At 43.4% G+C, this 23,126-nt stretch overlaps 2 protein-coding genes across 2 annotated transcripts; both read left to right on the top strand.

Moving 5' to 3' along the window:
- Positions 1–9,929, top strand: foxp3b (forkhead box P3b; the record flags this gene model as incomplete). The annotated part of the gene is made up of 11 exons (XM_083975694.1): positions 1–13; positions 2,201–2,287; positions 2,526–2,700; positions 3,729–3,821; positions 5,194–5,281; positions 6,160–6,234; positions 6,349–6,502; positions 8,620–8,696; positions 8,995–9,096; positions 9,422–9,543; positions 9,709–9,929. The coding sequence occupies 11 exons, from the start codon at positions 1–3 to the stop codon at positions 9,764–9,766; spliced, it is 1,044 nt and encodes a 347-aa protein (XP_083831820.1). The 3' UTR covers positions 9,767–9,929.
- A 1,405-nt stretch (positions 9,930–11,334) lies between these two features.
- On the top strand, positions 11,335–21,496 carry plagx (pleiomorphic adenoma gene X). The gene is made up of 2 exons (XM_083976032.1): positions 11,335–11,458; positions 19,728–21,496. The coding sequence occupies exon 2, from the start codon at positions 20,148–20,150 to the stop codon at positions 21,438–21,440; it is 1,293 nt and encodes a 430-aa protein (XP_083832158.1). The 5' UTR covers positions 11,335–11,458; positions 19,728–20,147; the 3' UTR covers positions 21,441–21,496.
- The last annotated feature ends 1,630 nt before the right edge of the window (positions 21,497–23,126 follow it).

Raw genomic sequence — 23,126 nt, 5'->3', positions numbered from 1 at the left:
ATGAGAGATGACGGTGAGAAGCCACAAACAAGTCGTGTGCTCTCACTTTCCACTGAATTCCGGTTTCTGTGGGTGTGCAACTGCAGAACACATTTGGTATTGGCTTTCTGGTTTATTGTCTAGATGCACACTTCCCTACAGCTTTAAAGAAATCTCTGATGTAACTGCGAGATAGCAGAAAGAAAGGGCACTGCTCTCAGACTTCACTCCTCACCTTATTTACATGATGATTACAATCACCATCGTCTGCTTCACACAGACATGTGCCATTTCACCAGCTTTTAATCTCTGATCAAGATAAAGGTGAAGGCTTTAGAGATGTAGGACAGATATCATGACCTGAGATGATTTCAGACCAGGATCAAATGAAATGACTGAATTGATCAGTTAACAAAAATGCAGAATGAAGTAGGCTATTTATTTAATTTGCTCAACAAATTTGAATATTAGAATATGGAATGCTTTAATTCATGAATATATTCTTCACCCTCCAATCAGCAGCCAACACTTATGTAATGAGTATTTTCAAAAATATTGATATGGGAATTTTCATGTGAAAAACCTTGTGATTTCAAAATACAGATATAAACGTGTGGATCATTTTCAAAATATAAATGTAAAATCCAAATATGTTCTCCATTAGAATGCACTGGAGCTGAACAGACTGCTACTAGCCTACTCCAGTATCTGATCTGGAAACTCCATTCAGGCATCTTTGGCAAACACATGTCACAGCGCTGCACAAAAGTAGAGCAAGTGTCTGTGTCTGTGTGTGTGTGTGGTTTGTTTAGTGTCAGTGCACCTGCTGTAAACAACCACAGCCTCTCTGTCAGAAGGTACAGGTTGGGGATGTGTGTTATTGTGAGATAACCACACAGCTTGGTGTTGTGTTGTAAGTGCGTCATGTGGAAGGCTGCTCCCTGTCCCCGCAGGAGGCAGCAATGTGTCCTACAATATCAACACACTTCAGACAGTCAACAAAGAATCAGGGTGAAACTTGTGTTCTTGAATGAAGTGTGAACAAACTAATAACACAAATGACCTACTGCTCTGTGCACACAAATTGAATAATATTTCCTTTTTCATTAAAGGGATAGTATCTTTTTTTTAAAGTGGGGTTGTATGATCTACAAATAGCCCCTAAGTACTTTAATTGCAGTAGAAGACTCTCTGCACTCCTCCCGTTAGCAACGCCAGCCCATAGCCCTGCCCAGAGATTTACAACATACAGTGTTGTGAACAGACCCAAAGAAACGGCCTATTTTCGCGGCCTAAAAGAGGTTTTACCTGAAAAAAAAAAACACAGTTCCATTGTTCGCTATAATATACTTTTTTCCAGCCCCTCAAAGTGCAGGAAAAACACAGTTTTTATTTGGACCTAACCAACTCACGTATCCCTCCGCCCAGGGTTAGCGCCCGCCGATCAGCAGTTGGTTAAGTCCAAATAAAAACAGTGTTTTTCCTGCACTTTGAAGGGCTGGAAAAAATTATATTGTAGCGAACAACGGAACTGTGTATTTTTTTTTCAGGTAAAACCTCTTTTAGGCCACGCACGAAAATAGGCCGTTTCTTTGGGTCTGTTCACAACAATGTATGTTGTAAATCTCTGGGCAGGGCTATGGGCTGGTGTTGCTAACGGGAGGAGTGTAGAGAGTCTTCTACTGCAATTAAAGTACTTAGGGGCTATTTGTAGATCATACAACCCCACTTTAAAAAAATGATACTATCCCTTTAATTGTATCACTTATTAAAAAGAAAAAGAAAAAAGAAGCAGGTTTATAGGATCTGTTGTTCAAAGGCTTACCGTAGCAAAAACCCATGAGCAAGGAATCCGCAGTCAGACTGATGTGCATTGCTATAGGCTATGTGGTAACTACATATGTAGAGTGACAGCAGCCTGAAACAACTGTGTGTGTGTGTGTGTGTGTGTGTGTGTGTGTGTGTGTGTGTGTGTGTGTGTGTGTGTGTGTGTGTGTGTGTGTGTGTGTGTGTGTGTGTGTGTGTGTGTGTGTGGGTACAAAAAAAAAATAGGAGAGGCACAAAATGAAAGAAACACATGGACAGGATAACAGTCCAATGAATGAAACACAAATGAAAAAGAAAAAGAAGAGCATGAACACTGTGAAATGTTCTTGCATGAGGCCCAGTGACTTCATTTTAATTTGACACATTGTCCACAACACTGTTCTTTCCCTCCCAGTGTGGGACAGCATGGAAGACGTAAGGCAGAAACAACAGAGACCGTCGGTGCTGTGTCAAGTCTCCCAGACAGCTTCCAGACACCATGGTAACTATGCACACACACACACACACAAGGTCATGATAGTCACTTTAAGCTGGAAGGTTTCATCCTGCAGTTTTGTGGTCTGTGTAAACATCTTTACAGACACTTGTACTTGCTTTGATGTCTGATAGTATTTCTGTTTCTTGTCTTTTCTACTTGTTTGTGCAGTTGAGCATCAGCAGATTTTGTTGCATTTATTTCCAACAGGTTCAAAGAACACTAATACTCTCTCTCTGTCTAGTGTATGCAGAAAGCGGTGCAACAGTCTCCAGTTGCAAGGAGGAGGCAGACACCGGTCATCGCTCCCAGTCCTCTCTGCCACAGATGAGCTCCTCTCTCATGCAAAGCCTTCACCTGCTGCCTGTGAGGAGAGACGGTCCAAAGCAGAGCTCCATCGAGGCCAGGCTTCATGATGGGTGACTGTCACATTGATCAGTTATGCACATTATTAGGATTGGCTGTAATCTAACTGCAGTGTATCTGCATATTGGATTAAAGAATCCAGTTGGTTTATGTAAACTGAATGGTTGTGGATCAGGGGATTGGTGGACCAGGTGGAGGGATCATGGGAGTTTTATGACCACCAAGGCTGTGGGATTTGATTTGATTTGATTTTGGTTTATTTAGCACATAGTCAATTACAATATCCATAGAATAAGTAAAACACATACACACATCAAGGTGTTATGAAGGTTAAAACAAAACATTCAGTTCTTGATCACACAACATACATTTCACAGCCTTTTTAAAAACTGATTGAGAAAGTTGAAGAAAGTGAGGAGGAAGTGAATTCCATATCTTGGAACCTCTGTAGGAAATCTTCAATTGGGATGAAACAGTTCTCGACTGCGGGGGCCGAAGCTGATATGCTTTACGGGTTGAAAAATTATGAAATTGTTTATTTGCAGAAAATAAATTATGAAAAAAGGGGGGAAGTGTTTTGTTTAAAGAACCATGTACAAACTGAGCAATCTGGAGGTAATTAATCTGATAAATATCAAGGCTACCACATTTTTGAAACAAAAAGGAAACCAATAATTCCAATGTTTTTTGCAATTTTAGATGTAATTTAATGAGATATGAGATATATATTCCAAGATAGGTTTTCATCAATCAACACGCCAAGAAAACGAGTTGATTTAACATTAGTAATTGAAACATTATCAATCAGCACTCTTATGTTCTCAGTGTGTTTCTTATAATCATGTACAGATCATGTACAGAATGTCACGGTGCACCAGAGATACAAATGGTGGTGGCCGAGGTGGATTCATTTGGTTCTGTGGCACCAGAGTGGTGGAGAAGCTGGTTCAGGCTCAGCGCTGTCTGTGCTGTCTGTGCTGTCTGTACTGTCTGTGCTGTCTGTGCTGTCTGTGCTGTCTGTACTGTCTGTGCATGCACCGACCGCATGTTTGAATGTACTTTCTCTTTCTGTCCCGTTCAGGATCCCTGATGGGACCAGTGCTCTGTTCATGAGCGGCCTCTGCCGCTGGCCCGGCTGTGATGCAGTGACTAAAGATTTCCCCAGCTTCTTAAAGTAAGTCAACAGTAGTTACTGAAACTACTTAATCAGCTTTTGCCAAAGTACTGCAGCACAGACAACTGATCAACCACTCATCTTGAGATCAATGGTGATGTGACAATATCACAGAAGTTTCATAACAATTGTTATTAACCTTTGTGAGAGAATAATTGAAGGTTTTCTTTCTAAGCCAGAGTCAAATGAGAGCACCACAGTACTGGTACTAGTGGTGGAAAGTCACAAAATACATTTCACAGTACAGCCAAGTAATGTACCTCAGTACAGTTCTGAGGTATATTACTTGAGTATTTCCAATTTGTCTTTTGACATCCTTAACATATTATTTTGTCTCTTTTTATGACAAATAAATCTGACTCAGGTGTGAATATAGTGTGACAATATGTCTTCAAACCTCAGACCTCTATGGTAAAGAAAATCCCTCATCAATCTACGCTCACTTGAAGTGAATATTAAAAAGTATTAAATGAATTCTTACATTGGTATCATCCGGACAATTTATTATGACTTTCAAACTGTAGCTGATTGGACCTCACGTGGAAAGACAAAGACACACACCTGTTTATGTGAGGTCTGACAGCTGACAGTGCAGATCAGCTGCAAAAAACATTTCTGCTGCACTGAAGGTTGATGGACCTGGACTAACTGAGTGGACAGGAGGAAAGGTCAAAAACCCAATGATGGCATGAGATGGAGGAAAATCCCTCAACAGCCATCAGCACAGCGCTCCACAGACCAAGCCTTTTAGAAAGGAGTGAGAGATTCATTAGAATGATTCCAGCGTAAAAATGCAACTCAACACAAAAAGACTGAAAGAACTGTTGACTCATTTTTAAACTTGAAACTCTTGTGCGGCATATTGAAACATGAGGTAATGATTATGGGAAATGAACAACAATTAATAATCTATAATGGAATCATAATAAGGTTTAATAAAGTGGAAATTGGTTGAGATGGAAACACATTTCTATGGTTGGCTTCAGAAGAAGCAGTGTGCGGGATTCTCCTGTTTTCAAAGATTGAAGTGACAGTCACCTACACACCTGCAACAGGAGACCGATGGATGTGCCAATATTCTGTTAGTAAACATGGTCTCAGAAAAAAAAGATTTGTATGCTGCCAAATAAATGACAAAAAAACAAAAACGTCAAAGCACTAAAATGATTTGGAATACACTCAGCTCCTTAACTGTATTATTAGGATCAGTCAGTCAGTTATTCTTCTAAAAATCCTCAGCAGGAACCATTATGTCAGAGAGGACCTGTTCCACATGGCAGAGACCTGGTCAGGGTCAGGTGGAAGTCCAGGTCCTGGATACAGCACCAGGTGTGTCCCTGCTTGTCTCACCTTGTCCTGTTTTGTCTTGCAGGCATCTCCACTCTGAACACAGCCATGGAGACAGGAGCATTGCTCAGTGGAGGGTGCAGCAGGACATTGTTCAGTGCATGGAGAGTCAGGTGGGCATTCAACTGGAAGGTTTTCAGTCACTGTGACTGAGCCTGTGGAAAAGTCATGTTAGTGTGAGGAAGTGAAGTTCTTCTGATATCAGACTGATCAAATAGATCAGTAAAATAATCAGATTAGACCAAAGACATGGCGGTGGTGGACGCTGCAGGACGGAGAGATATAACAGATCCTTACCTACAAACAACAGGCTTTTAATTCTTCTGCTAGTGAACTGCAGGCAAATGCATTTACCTTTGGGGATTAAAGCAGAAGTAAACGGAATATTTGTGTTAATATGTCTTAAATAGTTATATCTTCCGACAGCAATCACTTATACAGTATAGAGTGTTTGGTCTGAAACACGGGTCTGTCAGTCACTCTGCTCTGCTGTAAGCCGAGGAGAAAACTTTTATTTTATTTCCTTGTATCCTACAAGCTTTATCCAATGAGGAGAGAGAACGGCATAAAGGGGCGGTCCTCTCTGTGTGTGCAGCCAAGGGATGCGCGTGAATGTGGTGACGTAGGGACGAGGACCAATAGATCCATGACGAGGGCGGGGGCTGCTAACTCCATCGGCTGACAAGAAGTCAGAAATACGACCGGATGGCTTACTTCTGCTTTAATAAAGTCATTCTTATCTTTTTATCTTATCTTATTTTATCCATAATTATACAATTGTGCCTTTGATCCTCTAAACCTGCAACTCCATGTAACACAGACCACATCTGAACGTCCTCCTCTCCACCAGAGGTCACAGCAGCATGAATGCATGATTGATCTGTGGTTACCACTGACTATTAATAACTGTAGGTGAGGACTAACAAACCCTCTGTGGGTCTGGAGTCCTGACGTCACAATATGTACTGTAAGCTCTTGTCTCTTTTTTCAGCTCATCCTGGAAAAACAGAAACTGATTGCGATGCAGCTTCACCTCCACTTGTCTGAACACAAACACACTGATCTGGTATGTCCCTCGGTGTCTGCTTGATCATATCATTTAGTAGCTTGAAGAATTGTGATTTAAATAAATAAATAAATAAAAGAGCTTGTTAATGACGATGTCCATCACTGTGTGCAGAAGGTTGCTACACAGTCTCCGTACAGCCTCCCTCTGTTCCTGCCACAGCCCCAGGTGTCGGACGGGGACAGAGTGCAGCAGTGGTGCATTAAACACATGGAGGAGTTGTCCCAGCATGGCTACACAGCCCCCACGTCTGTCAACCTTCTGCCAGGTAACACTTAGCCTACAATCAAGGAATGGTCAAATCAAAATCAATCATCTTTTTTTTGGGGGGGGGGGGGGGGGGGGTTCTGTGATAGTGGCCCCACACCTTTTGTTAGGTTTGATTTGTCTGCTGTAGTCAGTGGTGGACAGTAACAGAGTAAATTTACTTGAGTACTGTACATATCCAGAGGATTTGTACTTTACTTTAGTATTAGATTTCTTTGGTACTTATTACTCTTACACTTGAATACATTTCCAAGACAAATATTTTTACTTTTACTCGAGTTAATTTCTAGGAAGGCTGAAAATGACTCGTTACTTTCAGGTCTGCTCTTTTTTTTTTTTCTAAAATACTGTTGAACACAAGTTCTCCACTGGGATCTACGTAAAAGCGGAAATACGTCATCCCTCCCCATGAGGATACCGCCACGTAACCACGCTCTCAACTGCGTTTGTCAACTCAAAGCTATACTGCGAGTTGAGGAAATGACAATTGCTGTCCTCTTATGATCCCATTCATTTTATTTGTTTTTATGGGTGTTTCTGCAACTTTATATAACATTGTGGTTCTAAAAGCAGCACATCAGGGGGTTTCAAAGAGTTCATTCTCAGAAACAAGAGTTAAAAGCTCCTTAAATTCATTTAGAAAAAATTATAGTAATTCATTGATGTGAAAAATAAGAAATTTACTCTTACTCTTACTTAAAGCAGAAGTAAGCGATCTGGTCGTTTTGGCTAATGCTGCGTTCCAGGCAGGCTTTTGAAACCGTAAGTTACAGCTTCAAGTCACGACTTACGACTTTGTAGCGTTCCAGGCAACCCACAACTCACGTTTCTCCGTCCTGTTGCCTGTGAAAGTCACTATAACGGCCACTCGTAACTTCCGACCCGTGAACTCGTACCAGATCGAACTGGTACGACTTCACAGGTCGGAAATACACGAGTTACGGGCTGCCCTGAACGCACCATAACTTCTTGTCAGCCGACGGAGTTAGCAGCCCCCGCCCTCATCATGGATCTATTGGTCCTCGTCCCTACGTCACCACATTCACGCGCATGCCTTGGCTGCACACACAGCCCTTCATGCCGTTCTCTCTCCTCATTGGATAAAAACTGTAGGATACAAGAAAAGTTTTCTCTTCGGCTCAGAGCAGAGCAGAGTAACTGACAGACCCGTGTTTCGGTCCAAACACTCTATGTAAGTGATTCCCGTCGGAAGATAGAACTATTTAAGACTTATATTAACACAAAAATATCGCTTACTTCTGCTTTAAAGTAAATTTAAAAGCATGTACTTTTGGATACTTACTGTAAGTACCTTTAAAAGCAAGTACTTTTTTACTCTTACTGGAGTAACATGTGGACTGAGCTACTTTTACTTGTAACAGAGTAAATTTTGACCAGTATTTGTACTCTTACTCAAGTACTGGGGTGGAGTACTCTGTCCATCTCTGGCTGTAGTGGATACGTTCAGGTAGGCTACTGCAGAGGGAGGAGGCTCAGCTACATGCAGATGTTCTGGAGGATTTCAGAGCCGGTGACAGATCATCTGACTGCAACTGAACGTGTCCAAGACTAAAAACATGATGATAGATTGTAGGTGCAAACCCCCCTGCTCCTCAGATCACTACTATCAACGGACAGGCAGCTGCCTGGGGGGGTTGAAACCCACAAATATCTGCGTTGTTGAATTCCATGCTGTGTAAAAAAGGCCAGCAGCGCCCTGCCTGCCCTGATAATTCTACAGTATGTAGATACAATAAGACTCTGATGTGTACATTTTAATCCCACATCGAGTCCTTGTGACATTCAGGTCAGTGAAAAAATAAGTGCTCTGCAAAGCAGCCTATCTGACCTTACAACAGACACAAACTCCACATTGTATTCACTAATTCATTGTTACCTCTGTTGACAAGGCGCTGCTTTCCTTTAGTCCTCAGTTCATTTTCTGTTTGTCTGTCCACAGCTGCTACACTCAGTGTCTTATCCTAGTTATTTGCTTTGTATTTTTTCTTTAGTTGTTTCTTATGACTTGTTATTGCCCATTGTAATAGAGATGTAATCTAAAAACTGCACTGATATTTGACCACATGTGTTGGATGACATATTATCATTGTTTTGTAGATTTGGTGCCCAGCCTCGAGTGTTATAAATACAACAACATCAGGCCTCCGTACACCTACGCATACCTGATCAGATGGGTGAGTGTCATGCAGAGGTGTTCACTCATCGCTGTCTTCTTTATGATTGTTGTGGGTTGAGATTTAGTTGTTATTATAATTAGTCACATTGTGCTCTTTAGCTTTACTGTGTGTATATTTGTGTAATTGAGTGTGTAGGTTTACATTGGGAAGTTATGTTATACACATTACTGTCATTACTGGATTACCACAGGTTGTCAACTTTGCAGCAGTGGTTGGTTTGTCAGTCTGTGACCTAATGTGAATGTGTGTGCATGCATTTTTTGTGTGTCTGATCTGTTGTGTTGACTTGTTGCAGTCTATTCTGGAGTCTCCAGACAAACAGCGCACTCTGAATGAGATTTACAACTGGTTTACCACAATGTTCTTCTACTTCAGACACAACACTGCCACCTGGAAGGTATGACTTCTGTCTTACACACACTGGAGCCTTATGACTCTACTGTGTGGACACTGCACAAATTAGCCTCTGGCACATTTTTTACAACGGTTCACACAATATATTAAGTTCAACAGAACATAGAGAAAAAGATCCTGTGGAGTGGACCAACAACTGACCAATCACAGCTTTGTAGATGAGATTAAGAATGAGGTTGTAATCATACTTTAGCCTATAAATAGTTAGGTAGTTATAAGATGTCCATATACGATATACTTTACAGGTCAGAGAAAAAGGTCATTAGAGTAACTCCCATGTGACAACAGAGCTTCCCTCTCCTACCCAGAATGCAGTGCGTCACAACCTCAGCCTACACAAGTGCTTTGTACGAGTGGAGGGAGGAAAGGGAGCTGTGTGGACGGTGGATGAAACCGAGTACCAGAGGAGGAAAGGACAGAAGTATCACAGGTACAAACATCCTCACAACACAACACACACACACACACACACACACACACACAAACCTGTTCAGGTAGATGTGTGTGCTGAGAGGGTTTGAATGGAGATTATCATCACTTTCTTCAGTCAAAGGGAGAAGGGGAGGAGGAAGTATAACTGTGTGTTTGTTTTCAGGGACTGTCCTGTCAAATGGCTCACATCCTATTCTCATCACTGTCCGGAGGATCACTGAACACATGGAGTCATCATGGAGAACTGAGAACGTTTGTTGACTTGTCTGTCTTTATTCTGTATTGTTCCCAAATGGCTTGTTAAACCTGCTTGTGTTTGTTACATAAAGGTATTTTGTTTACATACCTGAGTTTTAATTCAAACTAAGTGTAAAATAAATGAAGGCAACATTTCTGAACTGGTGGAGCTCTTTAGTAAGTGGGTAAAAGGTCTCACAGAAACCCACTGTCTACTGAACAGAGAACATCCTCCTACACTGTATCTCTTTTTTTAGATCTATGATCTTTACTTTCATATAAACAAAACCATTTTCCTTTACCACACAAAATCAAATGTCTTTCAGAGTTTCACAGAAAAGCTTAATAACCGTCATGAGAGAGCTTCTCTTGACAGTTTGTTTAGGAATATTCTGTTGTACAGATTAAATAAAAAAAAAAACAGTATAATAGATCCGTGAGATAAAAAAAACAAAACAATGGTTACCAGATTACTCCTCTGTTATCCTGTTCATTCCTCTTTCTTCAGTATATAATTTGACCATTTTATTATTTTTTAGATAAGATCAGGAGTCTTAATATAATCTTTAAATTCTATTATTAATCCGATTAAAAATGTGCATGACTTACTATTATTTTCTTTTACTTTATGTGTATGAAATTCATTCTGCAAGATCAGCAGATTTACTTTTACTGGTTATTATAGCTAAAATAATTAGTCAGTTAAACCCAATTATTGTATCAAGGATGCGTGATTCATTTTTACAAAATGCATTTGCATTTGTTTTAGTGTCTTGAGATTTGCAGAATTACAGACTTGTTGGATATTGTGTAAAATTGTTATAGCCTACTCTGGTAATACAACATTTATGAGGCAATAGCTTTGCTTTCTGTTAACCTATAAAGTAATAATGTTCTGATACAGCTTTTCCTCTGGGGGTAATTTTGCTTCTTTCATAATGTATTCTGTATATGTTTGTTGTTGTATTTAGTAATCATAATGTCTATATCATTTATCATCAGTTCTATTCCCAGTGCCAATGACTTTTATACAATTATAAAAAAATAAATAGTAAAAAGTATTGTACACAGCTTTTGTTACACAGCATTTTTTTTTTTATACTTTTGATTTCTAATAGCCTTTAAGTCAGAAAATTGGAATATGACTATGGAAAAAGACCGAAATGAAAACATAAAAATGGGAGTATGCTACCGGTATGTCAGTTTCAGTGGCTCAGTTGTTTTTCGAAGAGATTATTAAATTTCAACATAGCTATAACTCGAGAGTGCGGGCACGTTTTGGCAAATCCACATTCATCAATGTAAAACTTTGTGCTGAACATTAAGAAACCAAAAGTGAAGTGTTCCTATGGAAGCTCCCAGCTACTCCAGTCAGACACTGGCCAGGACAAACCTACAGAGACCTCGACACAGTTTACGGGGTTGTAAACATCTTCAGAGCAGATGGCCCACGGTGTCAGAGTTACTACAGAGCGGGCACGGCGCGCTCCCGACACTGCTGCTGGAGTTCCTCTGAGCCCGGGGTGTGACGTCACTCTCCCAGAATGCATGGCTTCCAGCGCGGCGCCCAGTCGTCCAGGCCCGCACTCCAGTAAACATCTTTAAAAATTCTGCCCAAAATGTCGATGTGGAGACGGAATGGAGGCCGGACGAAGAGCGGGACCGATGCACAGTCGGTAGGTAGCCTGAAGTCGGTGTGTTCCGGCCCGGCCCGGAGTTTAACCCCGCTCGGGGGAAACACAGGAGGAGTTAGCTCCCGTAACACAAACTCCGACATAACTTAGTGAACCGCTCATCTTTTGTTTTTTAACTAGCACGCTGGCTCCACTAACTGTTTAACTCCGACCACCGACACTCTAACGCCGCTCGGCCGCTTTCCCCCGTGTAATACCGGCCTAATACACACCATACTTCAGCCTCTAAACCCGGTTTCACCTCCGCTGCCGAATTTAGTGGAGGCAGCAAAGCTAGCAGTATGTAGCCCCGGTGTGGTGGTGGTGGTGGTGGTGACCCTGTCCCAGTCCCACCAGTTTCCACCAGTTTAGACGTCGTCACCTCGGCTGAGTTTCCACAGCCTGCTGCGACTTTCTCCCGCTTCTTCTCCTCTAAACACGCTTTCCCTCTTCACTTCACTTAAAGTTCAGAGTTCCTGATGGAGAAAGTGAGTGGGTTAAAGCTTAATGGCAGACCCATGCTGGGGACCCACAAGATGGCACTACCACATCCATCCACCTCGCGCTGGAGTCACCATGTAGGTCTCTGCTGCTGCCTCTCTGCTTTAATGGCATGGAAAGATCCAGAGGTTGTGGATGTGTTTTAGCCCTCAGTAAAAATGACTCCACAGTAGTAGAGCAGCCATCTAGAAAAAAAACTTTCACATAATTGTTGTGAATGTAAAATTGTGTCAATTACAGCAGCTTATGGACAGTGAATTTCCCCTGGGGGTTAAAGTATTTCTATGTTTATCTATATCTACAGCTGTGGACAGAATTTATATATGGGCAAGTGCTGCAATTTTTTTTGGATAGAGGTAAAATATGTCACAACATTGTTGTGTATTTTCAGCACCACAAGTATTGCTACAGAGCGGCACGGGGCAACAAGTCATATTTTCAACACATAAAGGGACATGTTTGTTGTACAAGACCCAACAAACATCACATCATCTTCATCATATCATATTTTTATATTTTTTAAGAGAAAAAATGTACATGTAGGCCAGCAGAGGGAGCCGAGCTGGCAGGTTTAATGTATTTGAATGCCTTACTAACAAATAGTATGTGTTTATTGCAGCCTGAGCCACACAGCTCCAATGTTTACAAAAACTTCTGAACTCATCAGTGATATGTATATGTCACATGTATCTTAATTACGGGTGTAACGGTACACAAAAGTCACGGTTCGGTATGTACCTCGGTTCGGGGGTCACGGTTCGGTACGGGTTCGGTACAACAGACACTAATTGAATGGAGCCTAAAACTAAAATCTGTCTTGTGTTATAAACGTTTAAAAATAAAATAGAATATAAAATGAAATAAATAAAGTGCATTAGGAGTGTTATAATGCCATTCATTAACTCATTGGCTGCCAGCCATTTTCAGAGCAGAGAGCCCCATACTGCCAACCGTTTTAGAGCATTTTGACCGATCTTATAAGACCCACAGAATATTGTGTTCTATGACTATGTAAACACCGAAACTACCAAGAGAAAGAGTAGAATCTCTTTGTTCAATACGAAAAAAAAGTTTGTTTCTACCTTTTTTCTGTTCTTTAGTAAACAGCAGTAGAACATAGGCTTGTTTCGCCAAAAACACCAGTTTTTGACCAAAACACTGAGAAAACGAGCTTTTTGTGGAAAGAAACGTGTCAAGCAGAACAGTGACTTTGACGTTCATATTTTTTGCTTTAGTGACACCTCACACATCTGAACAGTGTTCTCTTCTATAAAACAACAAAAACAACACTGAGAAAGGACTTTTAATAATAATTTATTTACAAATATCAGTAAAAATGCATGAACTTTTTTGTACGTTTGTAGCTGTCACATGACCTCTGCCCCATGGTCGACCACTGCTCGATCCACAACCTGTAAATTATAGAAATATATAGAATTACCATAAAAATACATCTCTTATAGCTGTAGTCAGTGTGATGTGGAGTTTTTTTTTTTTTTTTACCTTTCCGCCGGCGGATCAAAGCGATCCGCCCTTCTCTAAGCAGTAAAAGTTAGCTCGCTAGCAAGTTAGTTTATTTATTTTTTTTTTTTTACAATTGGTGTATTATATTATTACCTTCATGTCTTTCTGGAGCGTGGGGACGAGTCTCTGCTGCTCCTGGTTGATCGGGACGGAACCGCTCATCTGACAAATCCGGGTCACATCCACCGAACCGTCAGTTGAGCTCATAGCGGGGCTGTGGTGACGCACCGTCAGCTGCTGACTCTCTCACTGGCCGCTCGGCCCGGCTGGATCACTGGTGTCCGGTGTTGGTCGTCGGTGTCTTTTTCAATGATCTCCGTCGTTTTCTCACGATCGCGACCCTCTTCCTCTCCGAACTACCGCGACACATACGGTACACAGAGGCTGTCTTTACACTGCAGGCCTTGATGCCCAATTCCGATTTGTTGCCTATATCCGATTTTTTTGACTGTCTATTTACATGTTCTATCAGAAGTGACCCACATCTGATCATCTGCATTTACACCTGCTGTGCTTGCATGAAACAACCCGCCGGAAATAAACTAGTGATTTCAGGAGATTGTCACGTAATAATATAATAATATTTTTAAACAAAGGTGAGTCTGGTGTTCAGAGTTTATATCCAACACGTCGCTTGCAAAGTGAACGTTACAAAATAACGTAGTGGCTGCGTGGAGCGGAGCTGCTGTGAGATGAGCAGCTGACAGTGACGGTGACGTTGTGCCACCGTTTGATCCTCCGTCGCTCACGTAGCCTCACAAATTTGTATATTGTTTTTCCTCTCTTGATTTCTTATCGGCTCGGTTCAGTTTTTGCTGGTAGGAAAACGTGAAATCTGGTGTTTATCTCGCGCGCTCTCTTTTTTCACACTCCCTCGCTTGCCCTCGTATCGATCCGCATAGAAATTAATATTTTACTGTAGGCCTATATGAAAGCAAGAACTAGTGGGGGGGGGCAGACGCGCGGACACCACAAACATTTTACACTGTTACACCTGTGACAGTGATTACAACTAGTCCCGGTCAGCCCCACATGTCAATCACGGGCTACAGAGGTTCAGCGAGACGCGTGAGCACGTGAATTAATATTATCATTGATGACGTATGACACGCATTGCCAGGAAAGATCCGATCTGTCTGTTTAGACTGCAGACGTATTGGCAGATATCCGATTTGTATCTGATTTATTTCCACATATGACGGGGGCCTGAATCTGATCTGACAATATCCGATTCAACGCGCATTTGTCCCGTTTACACATTCATGTTACAGATCCGATCTGAGCCACTTGAGAGGAAAAAAATCGGAATTGGGCCACTTGACCCCTGCAGTGTAAAGACAGCCAGAATGTGCTGACGTGCGGAACACATAGGCTCCGTGCATACGTTTCTTTAGCATATCTCTTGTCATCTCGCTTCTTCTTCTCATAATCAATGCTGATCTATCATCCAAAGAGGGCACTACTGCCACCTACAGGGCAGCTACACGTCTTTACACTAGTTTACAAGCCTGATATTGATGGACAAGCTCCGCCAGACCGTCCTCCACCCCCTCCCGTTTGAAATAGTCGTCAATGGCAGTGAACGGTTGTAATTAGATTGACGACTATAGTCGTCAATGGCAGCCAATGAGTTAATTCTACAGGGAAAAAAAAACTTGTACTTGACAATTGGCAACTATTATAAAAAAAAAACAAGAAACTAACATCAATGTTGGTTTACACAGTTAATATAGACTAGATGCCAGTTACTTTGGTGATGTTTCTGGGCCTGTCTGTGTTCATGTCAAGAGGCTTAAAAGCAGTGGGATAAGTTGTTGGAGACCACTTGTCTTTTTCCTCGCAACAGTGATTGACATGTCGGGGTGAACATGCGCTAACGTGTTTGATGCGTTTCTAGCGAAACATTGTCGACGGACTTTGTCTGGTCGACCAGTTGCGAGCTGCTTTACACAGTCTATGGTCGCGAGCCGTCCCCATTGTGTTTGATTGAGAAGCCACACGGTGACATAAATGAAGCAGGCAGCTCCTCTAACTTCACTCTCTCATCACTTCTCTCCTTTGTCTGTTATGACGGTTGTCATGACTAGGGATGGGCATTTCGACTAATTTACTAATCGTGTAACCGAAGCTGGTACTAATCGGGTAATCGAGTACTGTAATAAAAAATAAAATGACGTCATGTCTGACGGACAGAGCGCAGCCGGTGCATAAATGCGCTCTGTCCGTCAGACAGTCCGCATTACTGACACACAGCGTCGTCACACACAATGTCAGGTGGATAATAAGAGTAGAGACTGGAGTTTAGATGCACATACGAGGCAGATGTGCATCTTTATGCCGGGGAATAAATGCGCTGCATGCGCTCTGAGCGCTGAGTGCAGCGCTGAGTGCAGCGCATTTATGCCGCGGCTGCCACGGAGGAGAAACCTTTTTTTTTCTTTTCTTTTTTAAATCATTAGCGGTGCTTATTTATTAGTCCACACTACACATGTTGGTGCCTTCGGTCCTCTCTGCCTCGCATCGTTTCAGGAAATAACAGGGAAGGTTTCAGAGTGTTTGTAAAGTGAAAGTATATTTTCTACCAGACTTGAGACCTGTCGTCTCCCTCCCGACGGCGTACGTCGCCGAGGGAGGGAGGGAGAATTATTGTAAAAGGTTTGAAAGTCCGAGGCTCGATCCAAAAACGCTTTTACACAGCAGAAAATCACGTTGCTTGATCCGAAACTGTTTAACACTACAAAAAGCCGAACCAGGGCATGATAATGTAGTCTGATCCGACACTAGATTGCGCTCTGACGTGCCGTTTTTTTTAATCCTCGGGTACCCGAGTAATAAATTCATAACCGAGTAGCAGATTGCTACTCGAGTACCCGGGTAACCGTGCACATCCCTAGTCATGACGGCAGCTTTGAGGCTCATTACCGCCACCTAGATTGGAGTGAGGACTTTTTTTTTTTTAGATATTCACTCAGACGTATTCATCGTGTGACTGTGTGCACCGAACCGCGACCACGAATACATATACCGTTACACTCCTAATCTTAAAGGGATAGTAGCATTTTTTTAAAAGTCGGGTTGTATAATCTACAAATAGCCCCTAAGTACTTTAATTGCAGTAGAAGACTCTCTACACTCCTCCCGTTAGCAACGCCAGCCCATAGCCCTGCCCAGAGATTTACAACATACATTGTTGTGAATGGACCCAAAGAAACGGCCTATTTTCGTGGCCTAAAAGAGGTTTTACCTGGAAAAAAAATACACAGTTCCATTGTTCATGTTCACTATAATATATTTTTTTCCAGCCCTTCAAAGTGCAGGAAAAACACTTCCCAACAAATTCATTTTTATCTCCACTTTGAATAATGTTTAGTGAAAACACAAAACCAGCTATTAAGAAAAAAAGAAATGAAAGTAGCTAGGCTATATGTGAGGTGTAAGAGGGTAGTGAGAGTCAAACTAATACAATATTGGGTTTTAAGCCGGTGCATATTCTCATTTGCCCAGGTCATAGTATTTCAAAGGAGGTTAAACCGAAAGCAACTGGACTTAGTTATTTGTCTAGGAAGACGTTTCACCTCTCATCCAAGAGGCTTCATCAGTTCATGTACGCAACTGACCAGGCTGGGACTGGTCCAACTATCTGGTGGGGAGACTCACTATTTAACCTCTTGTGTGGGCGTTCACAAGGGTGATGATGTCACTGGTTCCCTTTTGTGCTCCAAGTGCCAACGACAGTCGTTTAAATGACTGCCTTTGATGGAATATATTGGGTTTTAATCTAAACATTGAATTTATCAAGTAAAAGAAAATGAAATGAAAGATAGGATACTTTTCCTACCTTTTATTTCATTTGATTTAACTCCATGTAAGATGTGGATTAGAAATCATATACACAGTTAGTAATCACCAGAGGTTCATGTACACCTTCCAGCAGCAGTGGACCATACAACTCACATCAGTGTGTCCACCTCAGAGCAGTTTCCTGATGGCTGAGACTGAGACAAGTTAGTGTGTGAATGGACAGAGCAGCCTGGAATACTGACACTGTTTTACCTTGAATGTTCAACTTGAATGTTCAACTCGACAAAAGACAAGTGGCTTAGTGGCTGCATATGTGCACAGTGAATGTGTTTTAAATTCATGGTTGAATCACTAAACTTTTCTTATTGTATGTAGTATTTCAGAGTGCAATTATAGAATAGTATGCATATATTCTAAGTATTAAAGGGATAGTTCAACATTTTGGCAAATTGGCCCATTGTCATAATCCCTATAGTCATAGCAGTAGGTTCGTTACCTTTATTTGTTGGTGCAAGCTGTTTTTAGAACGGCGGAGCAGAGCCGTGAGCTGCTCAGAGCTACGCTACGGAGGCTAGTGGGATTTCTTGGTTTCCCTCATCAAACTCATCAATAGGGTTGGGTCCGACCGCCGCGCTGACCGCCGAGTACGACCGCCAGTAAAACAGTAAAGTTATGCCTGCACAGACCACCCACAAACCGCGGCGTTAAGCAGGCCGACACATATTGATTTTCAATTTTTTGCCGGCGTGTAACATCTTATTTCCTCGCAGAGCTGCGCGCAGCGCACCTATTCACTCAGCCCCTCCTTTACCTGCTCTCTCTCTGTCACACACACATTGACAGCGGACCTGTCTGTGAACTCTCCCTCCTCTCCTACACACTGAAGCCCGTTTAAAACAGAGATCCCGTTATATTTCCTACCCCTCATTACGCTGGCGTTGCTTGTTTACATGGGGCTCTCCCTCACAGAGACATCCAGTCGGCTCCGTGACGACCTCCTCCGCTGCCGGTTTAACGGCGGAGCAACGATGCTCCGCATTCCGTGTTCTGTTCGTATGTTATACAGAACGGCTGGTGGAATCATTTTGCACCAGAATAAAAGGAGCATGTGTCAAAACATGAGCATCCGCAAGAGAAAGGATTGTTGTTGGTGCAGAGAAGAGCCTGGCTGAAGTGATCCACAGTTGGGGGAAAAAAAAAAAAAAAAAATGATGGCTTGTTATTTGACACAAACTGTAGCCTAAAAATATTAAATATTTACCAAATATTTTGTTATTGTGAAGTGATTCAAATGAATGTAATATTCATTTGATATAATGTAGGCTATACCTTCATACCAGCACCACAAATAGAGTCTAATTCTGTGGGAAAAATAACTCAGGTTCTCCCTCATTTTAGACCATGCAGACTTTTTTAACCCCCATTTTTAAAAGAATCGGAATCGAGAATCGAAACGTGGAATCGGAATAGGAATCGGAATCGTTCAATTTCAAACGATACCCAACCCTACTCATCAAATACACAATCCAACAACTCCACAACGCTCTGGTGGACAAGTTGTGAGCTGCACATTCACCACGCTATGAGATAATAACACAACGTTACCAGACAGAGTTGTTTTCGAGGTAAATTCATGCAAAACTGCTGATGCGTGTTGAGTTCAGGGACAGTTTTTCAGCAAGCAGTCTCTGTCTAAAACAACTCTGTCTTGCGACGTTCCATTATTATCTCATAGCGTGGTGAATGTGCAGGTCACAACTTGTCCACCAGAGTGTTGTGGAGTTGTTGGATTGTGTATTTGATGAGTTTGATGAGGGAAACCAAGAAATCCCATTAGCCTCCGTAGCGTAGCTCTGAGCAGCTCGCGGCTGTGCTTGGCGGTTCTAAAAATAGGTTGCACCGACAATTAAAAGTAACAAAACTACTGCTATGACTATAGCGATTATGGCAATGGGGCAATTTGCCAAAATGTTGAACTATCCCTTTAATTTGTAAATGTTTTTTTTTTCTCATCAATTCCAACTTCAACTGTGGCGTGGAACATCCAAGTTTTCCTTGCAAATTTGGAACTGCCAGAGCAGCAGGATTTAGACATCAAAACCCCCAAACCTGAATGCATACATTTATAACTATAAATGTATATAGCCTGATTTGTAAGGAAACTCCATCCCCAACATTTTTAATTGGTTTAACCTTTAACATGGTTGTACAAACATTTAGAATAGAAAATGACAGTGTCCTTCCTCTGCAGCTCCCTCACAGTCTCTCCTCAGGGTAACTTCCTGGCTGTAATGTGTTTCATGTATAAACTGCTGTTTACATCAGATCTGGTATTAATAAGAATACCAATAAGTGAGGTAGATCTTCTTTTTTGAAACTCAGCTCATGATCACAGTCTCAAGTCACAGATGATGTGCACAAAGTGACGGTGTTTTCTGCCCTACAGGTCTGTGGAGATGCTGAACTGCTGCTGTGAATCAGGGTAGCTGACGACTCTAACTGACCGTGAGCCGACACAAGATTTCTCCTCAGGAAGCACACACATCCAGTCAGAGCTCCCAAAGCTCCTTATCACCGCGGCCCTTGTGGGGTTGCTATGGCACCTGCTGTCACAGATACCAAGTGCTGGACCCAGGCTTGCCCCAGCAAGGCAGGACAGACCACTAGTGATCGCCACAAGAAATCATCAAACGGTCAACAAACAGCACTTAGCATCAGTTGTAGTACTCTGAGTTAACAAAAAGAGGTCTGTAGGCTGGTGGTGAGCTCTCTGGAGAATACTCATGAGTCTGGTCTGTGTCTGCTCAGGCTCTCAGCCAGAGTCCCTGTGCAGCAGCAGAGCCAGCACTGTCCCCCCTGTAATACAATGTTCCACCAGCAGGACCATCTGAAGAGCCCCCAGCAGGACAGCCACCCGGCCGCCAGGCAGCTCTTCCTCTGCCAGGAGTGTGGGAAGCAGTACAACACCCAGCTGGGTTACCGCCGCCACCTCGTGGCAGCCCACAGCAACGCAGCGGGCCTGGCCTGCCCAGAGGGGGCGTCGTCCCTGCTGGAGCACCTGGGGGGCCACACCGACCGGCCCCCGCCGCTAGAGGGCAACACCACCGCTGCCGTGCCGGTGAGAGAAAGGAAGTACTCGTGTGAGCGGTGCGACCGCCGCTTCTACACGCGTAAAGACGTGCGCCGCCACGCCGTGGTGCACACCGGCCGCCGAGACTTCCTGTGCCCGCGCTGCGCACAGCGCTTCGGCCGCAGAGACCACCTGACCCGCCACCTGAAGAAGAGTCACGCCCAGGAGTCGGGGTTGATGCCGGCCTGTGCTCCCACCACTCCTGTTGCTACGCCGACCCCCGCCCCACAGTGCCCAGTGAAAGAAGAGCCGAGCCCCGTGACCTCCGACATGGCCTCCGTCTCCAAGGAGCCCATGGAGACGTTCTCCAGGGACATGTACAACTCTTACCCCATGGCCAGTCCTGTCCCCGGGATGGGCCACCCTCATGGCCTCATGCAGGGCTCCTTGTCCTCCAGCATGACTGTGGGTCGCCACATGCCCCCCCAGTCCTCCCACCACCACCACCTGCAGCCCCCTCCAGCAGCGGCGCAGCAGCAGTCCTACAGCAACATGGCCAGGTACCAGCACGGATCTACCTCATATCCTCGCGCCGACGTGGACAGCTTCCTGCTGGACCTGCAGAGTGCCCCCCCGCCTCACTTGAGCGCAGTCAACTCCTCTACCTCTACTTCGGCCTCCCCCCAGAGGGAGGTGCTGGGTGAAGGCGTAGGCTCCGGCGGCGAGCCCCACCTGCTCTGCCGGAGTCCCGCCGTCCCCTCGGCCGAGCTGTCCTGCTCCACCAACATGGACCTGGGCCCTCTGCTGGGCTTCCTGCCCTTCAGCCTCCCGCCTTACAGCCCCCACATGGGGATGGGAGGGTTAGTGATGAGCTACCCCCCCTCCACCACTACCACTTCCTCTCCTTCTTCCTCCACTGGGCTGTCCTCCCAGGCCCCCGGGCCCTTCTCCTTCTTCCAGCCCCCCCAGGTCCACGTGCCCCAGGGCTCGGCAGCCCACAACCACAGCCAACTACCTCAGGCCTACAGCAGTCCTGCTATGAGCACTTCCAGCTCCCTACCTCACTACTACCAGGCTTTTCAGCAGTGAGCAGCTCTGTCCCACAAACATTAATTTCTCATTATAAGGGTAAAACTTCTTCATTGTAAAAGAGATGTGTAACATTAGCCTGTCAGTGCTTTTGATGCTAATATAAGTAGTTTTTGTTTAACACAACAAATCACCTCATCAGTATTACCTCATTATTTTAAAAGGAAACTTGAACATTTGAGTAAATGTAGATGGTCTCACTACAACCAAAACAGAGAACCTGTTTCCAACAGTGGATGCACTTAACACACACAGGTGCTGACAGTCATCCAGTTTAAGGTTTTCATGGAAAATGCAACTGTGTTAGCTCCCTGTTGTATGAGTTCTGTACTATGTTTAAGACAAGCATGTCCAAGCGATTCCATGAAGGGCTGGGGTGGCTGCAGGTTTTAGTTTACCAAGCAGCAGCACACCAGACTTGACTCATTTAACCAACTGATCTTCAGACAGCTGATTGGTCAAACTGTGTGCTCTTGGTTGGTTGGAACAAAAACCAGCCAGCACACGGCCCTTTGTGGAATGGTTTGGACATGCCTGGTTTAAGGAAAGGTCAACCCCCTTACCAAAGCTGACTGAGCATAAACAGCAGATAGAAGCAGCTGTAAGGTGTACTCAGTCACAGTTAGTAAGTATATGCTAAAGAAGATTGAAAATCCAACTCTGTCAAGTGTGATGTTTGGTGCTTAAAGCACTAAAACATGCAGCAAATAGCCTCCCAGGCATCTAGCAACAGAATCAGCTGATGTGTCCCAGCGCATTAGCAGGTGGAAATATGAAACAACCAATGTAAAGTTATCCTTCATTCAGATTTAGGTCTGTTACCGTGTGTAGGTGCAGTCAGGAACAGTTACAGTAACTGTAATGTGAGACTGCTCTGAGAATACTGTAAACCTATATATGTAATCTATTATTAGTGAACTGAACAACTAGTTAATCCAAACATCAGATTGTTCCAGTCTCATGGTTCTGATGGTTCTGTACTGGAAATGTGACAGACAACTTCCTGTTGAGGTCACTTTACCATGGTAACACGAATGCTAATGCTACATAGCAACGTTTGTCTTTTTTTTTTTGCTATATAATGTAGCATCAGTAGATTAGAAAGCACTTAAGTTTAATTTTCAGCAGAGTAGGTCATTAAAGGTCAAAGTAAGTCGGAGGCAGAAAGCTGCTGCTGTTTTTATTTAATGTTCTGATCTTCTTGGCTGGAGCATTTAACTCAGTAGGAACTGTTCAGACACACAAGTGTTGCTGAGACGATTTGTCCTTGAACTCCATACACTGTATTTACTGTATTATTGAAAATAGTTCTGTTTTGGAGAAGTAACACAGATCATCTATTACTTACAACTGCCAACCAGTGGGTCAATCAGTTTGAAATTCCCAGTGGCTTCTAACCCCCTCCCCCCTGCGATGCTCTCAGCATCCTGGTGTGTCTAGATCCTCTCTGCCTGAGGGGGGCGTCAGAGAGTAGTTCAGCATTTGTATGGATCTGCTGAGTTAAAAGGTCAAACAAAGAACTCTGAAATATGTAGTTGTGTGGTTTCACACACTCTGTGCCAACCATGTCACCGGCCTTAGGGCTGCTGCCTGTCCCTTTGAATATACATGAAACACTTTCACCCCCCCCCCCCCCCCCCCCCCGACCTCATAGAGAGTAGCTGTGAGTAGCAGCCACGTCACAGA

This window comes from Trachurus trachurus, assembly GCF_905171665.1.
Source record: "Trachurus trachurus genome assembly, chromosome: 7".
NCBI lineage: Eukaryota > Metazoa > Chordata > Actinopteri > Carangiformes > Carangidae > Trachurus > Trachurus trachurus.
Note: the sequence above shows the minus strand (reverse complement) of the source record. Positions and strands in the feature narration are given on the sequence as shown.

Coding starts and splice junctions, on each gene's coding strand:
- plagx (XM_083976032.1), top strand. CDS start 20,148: ATGTTCCACCAGCAGGACCATCTGAAGAGCCCCCAGCAGGACAGCCAC.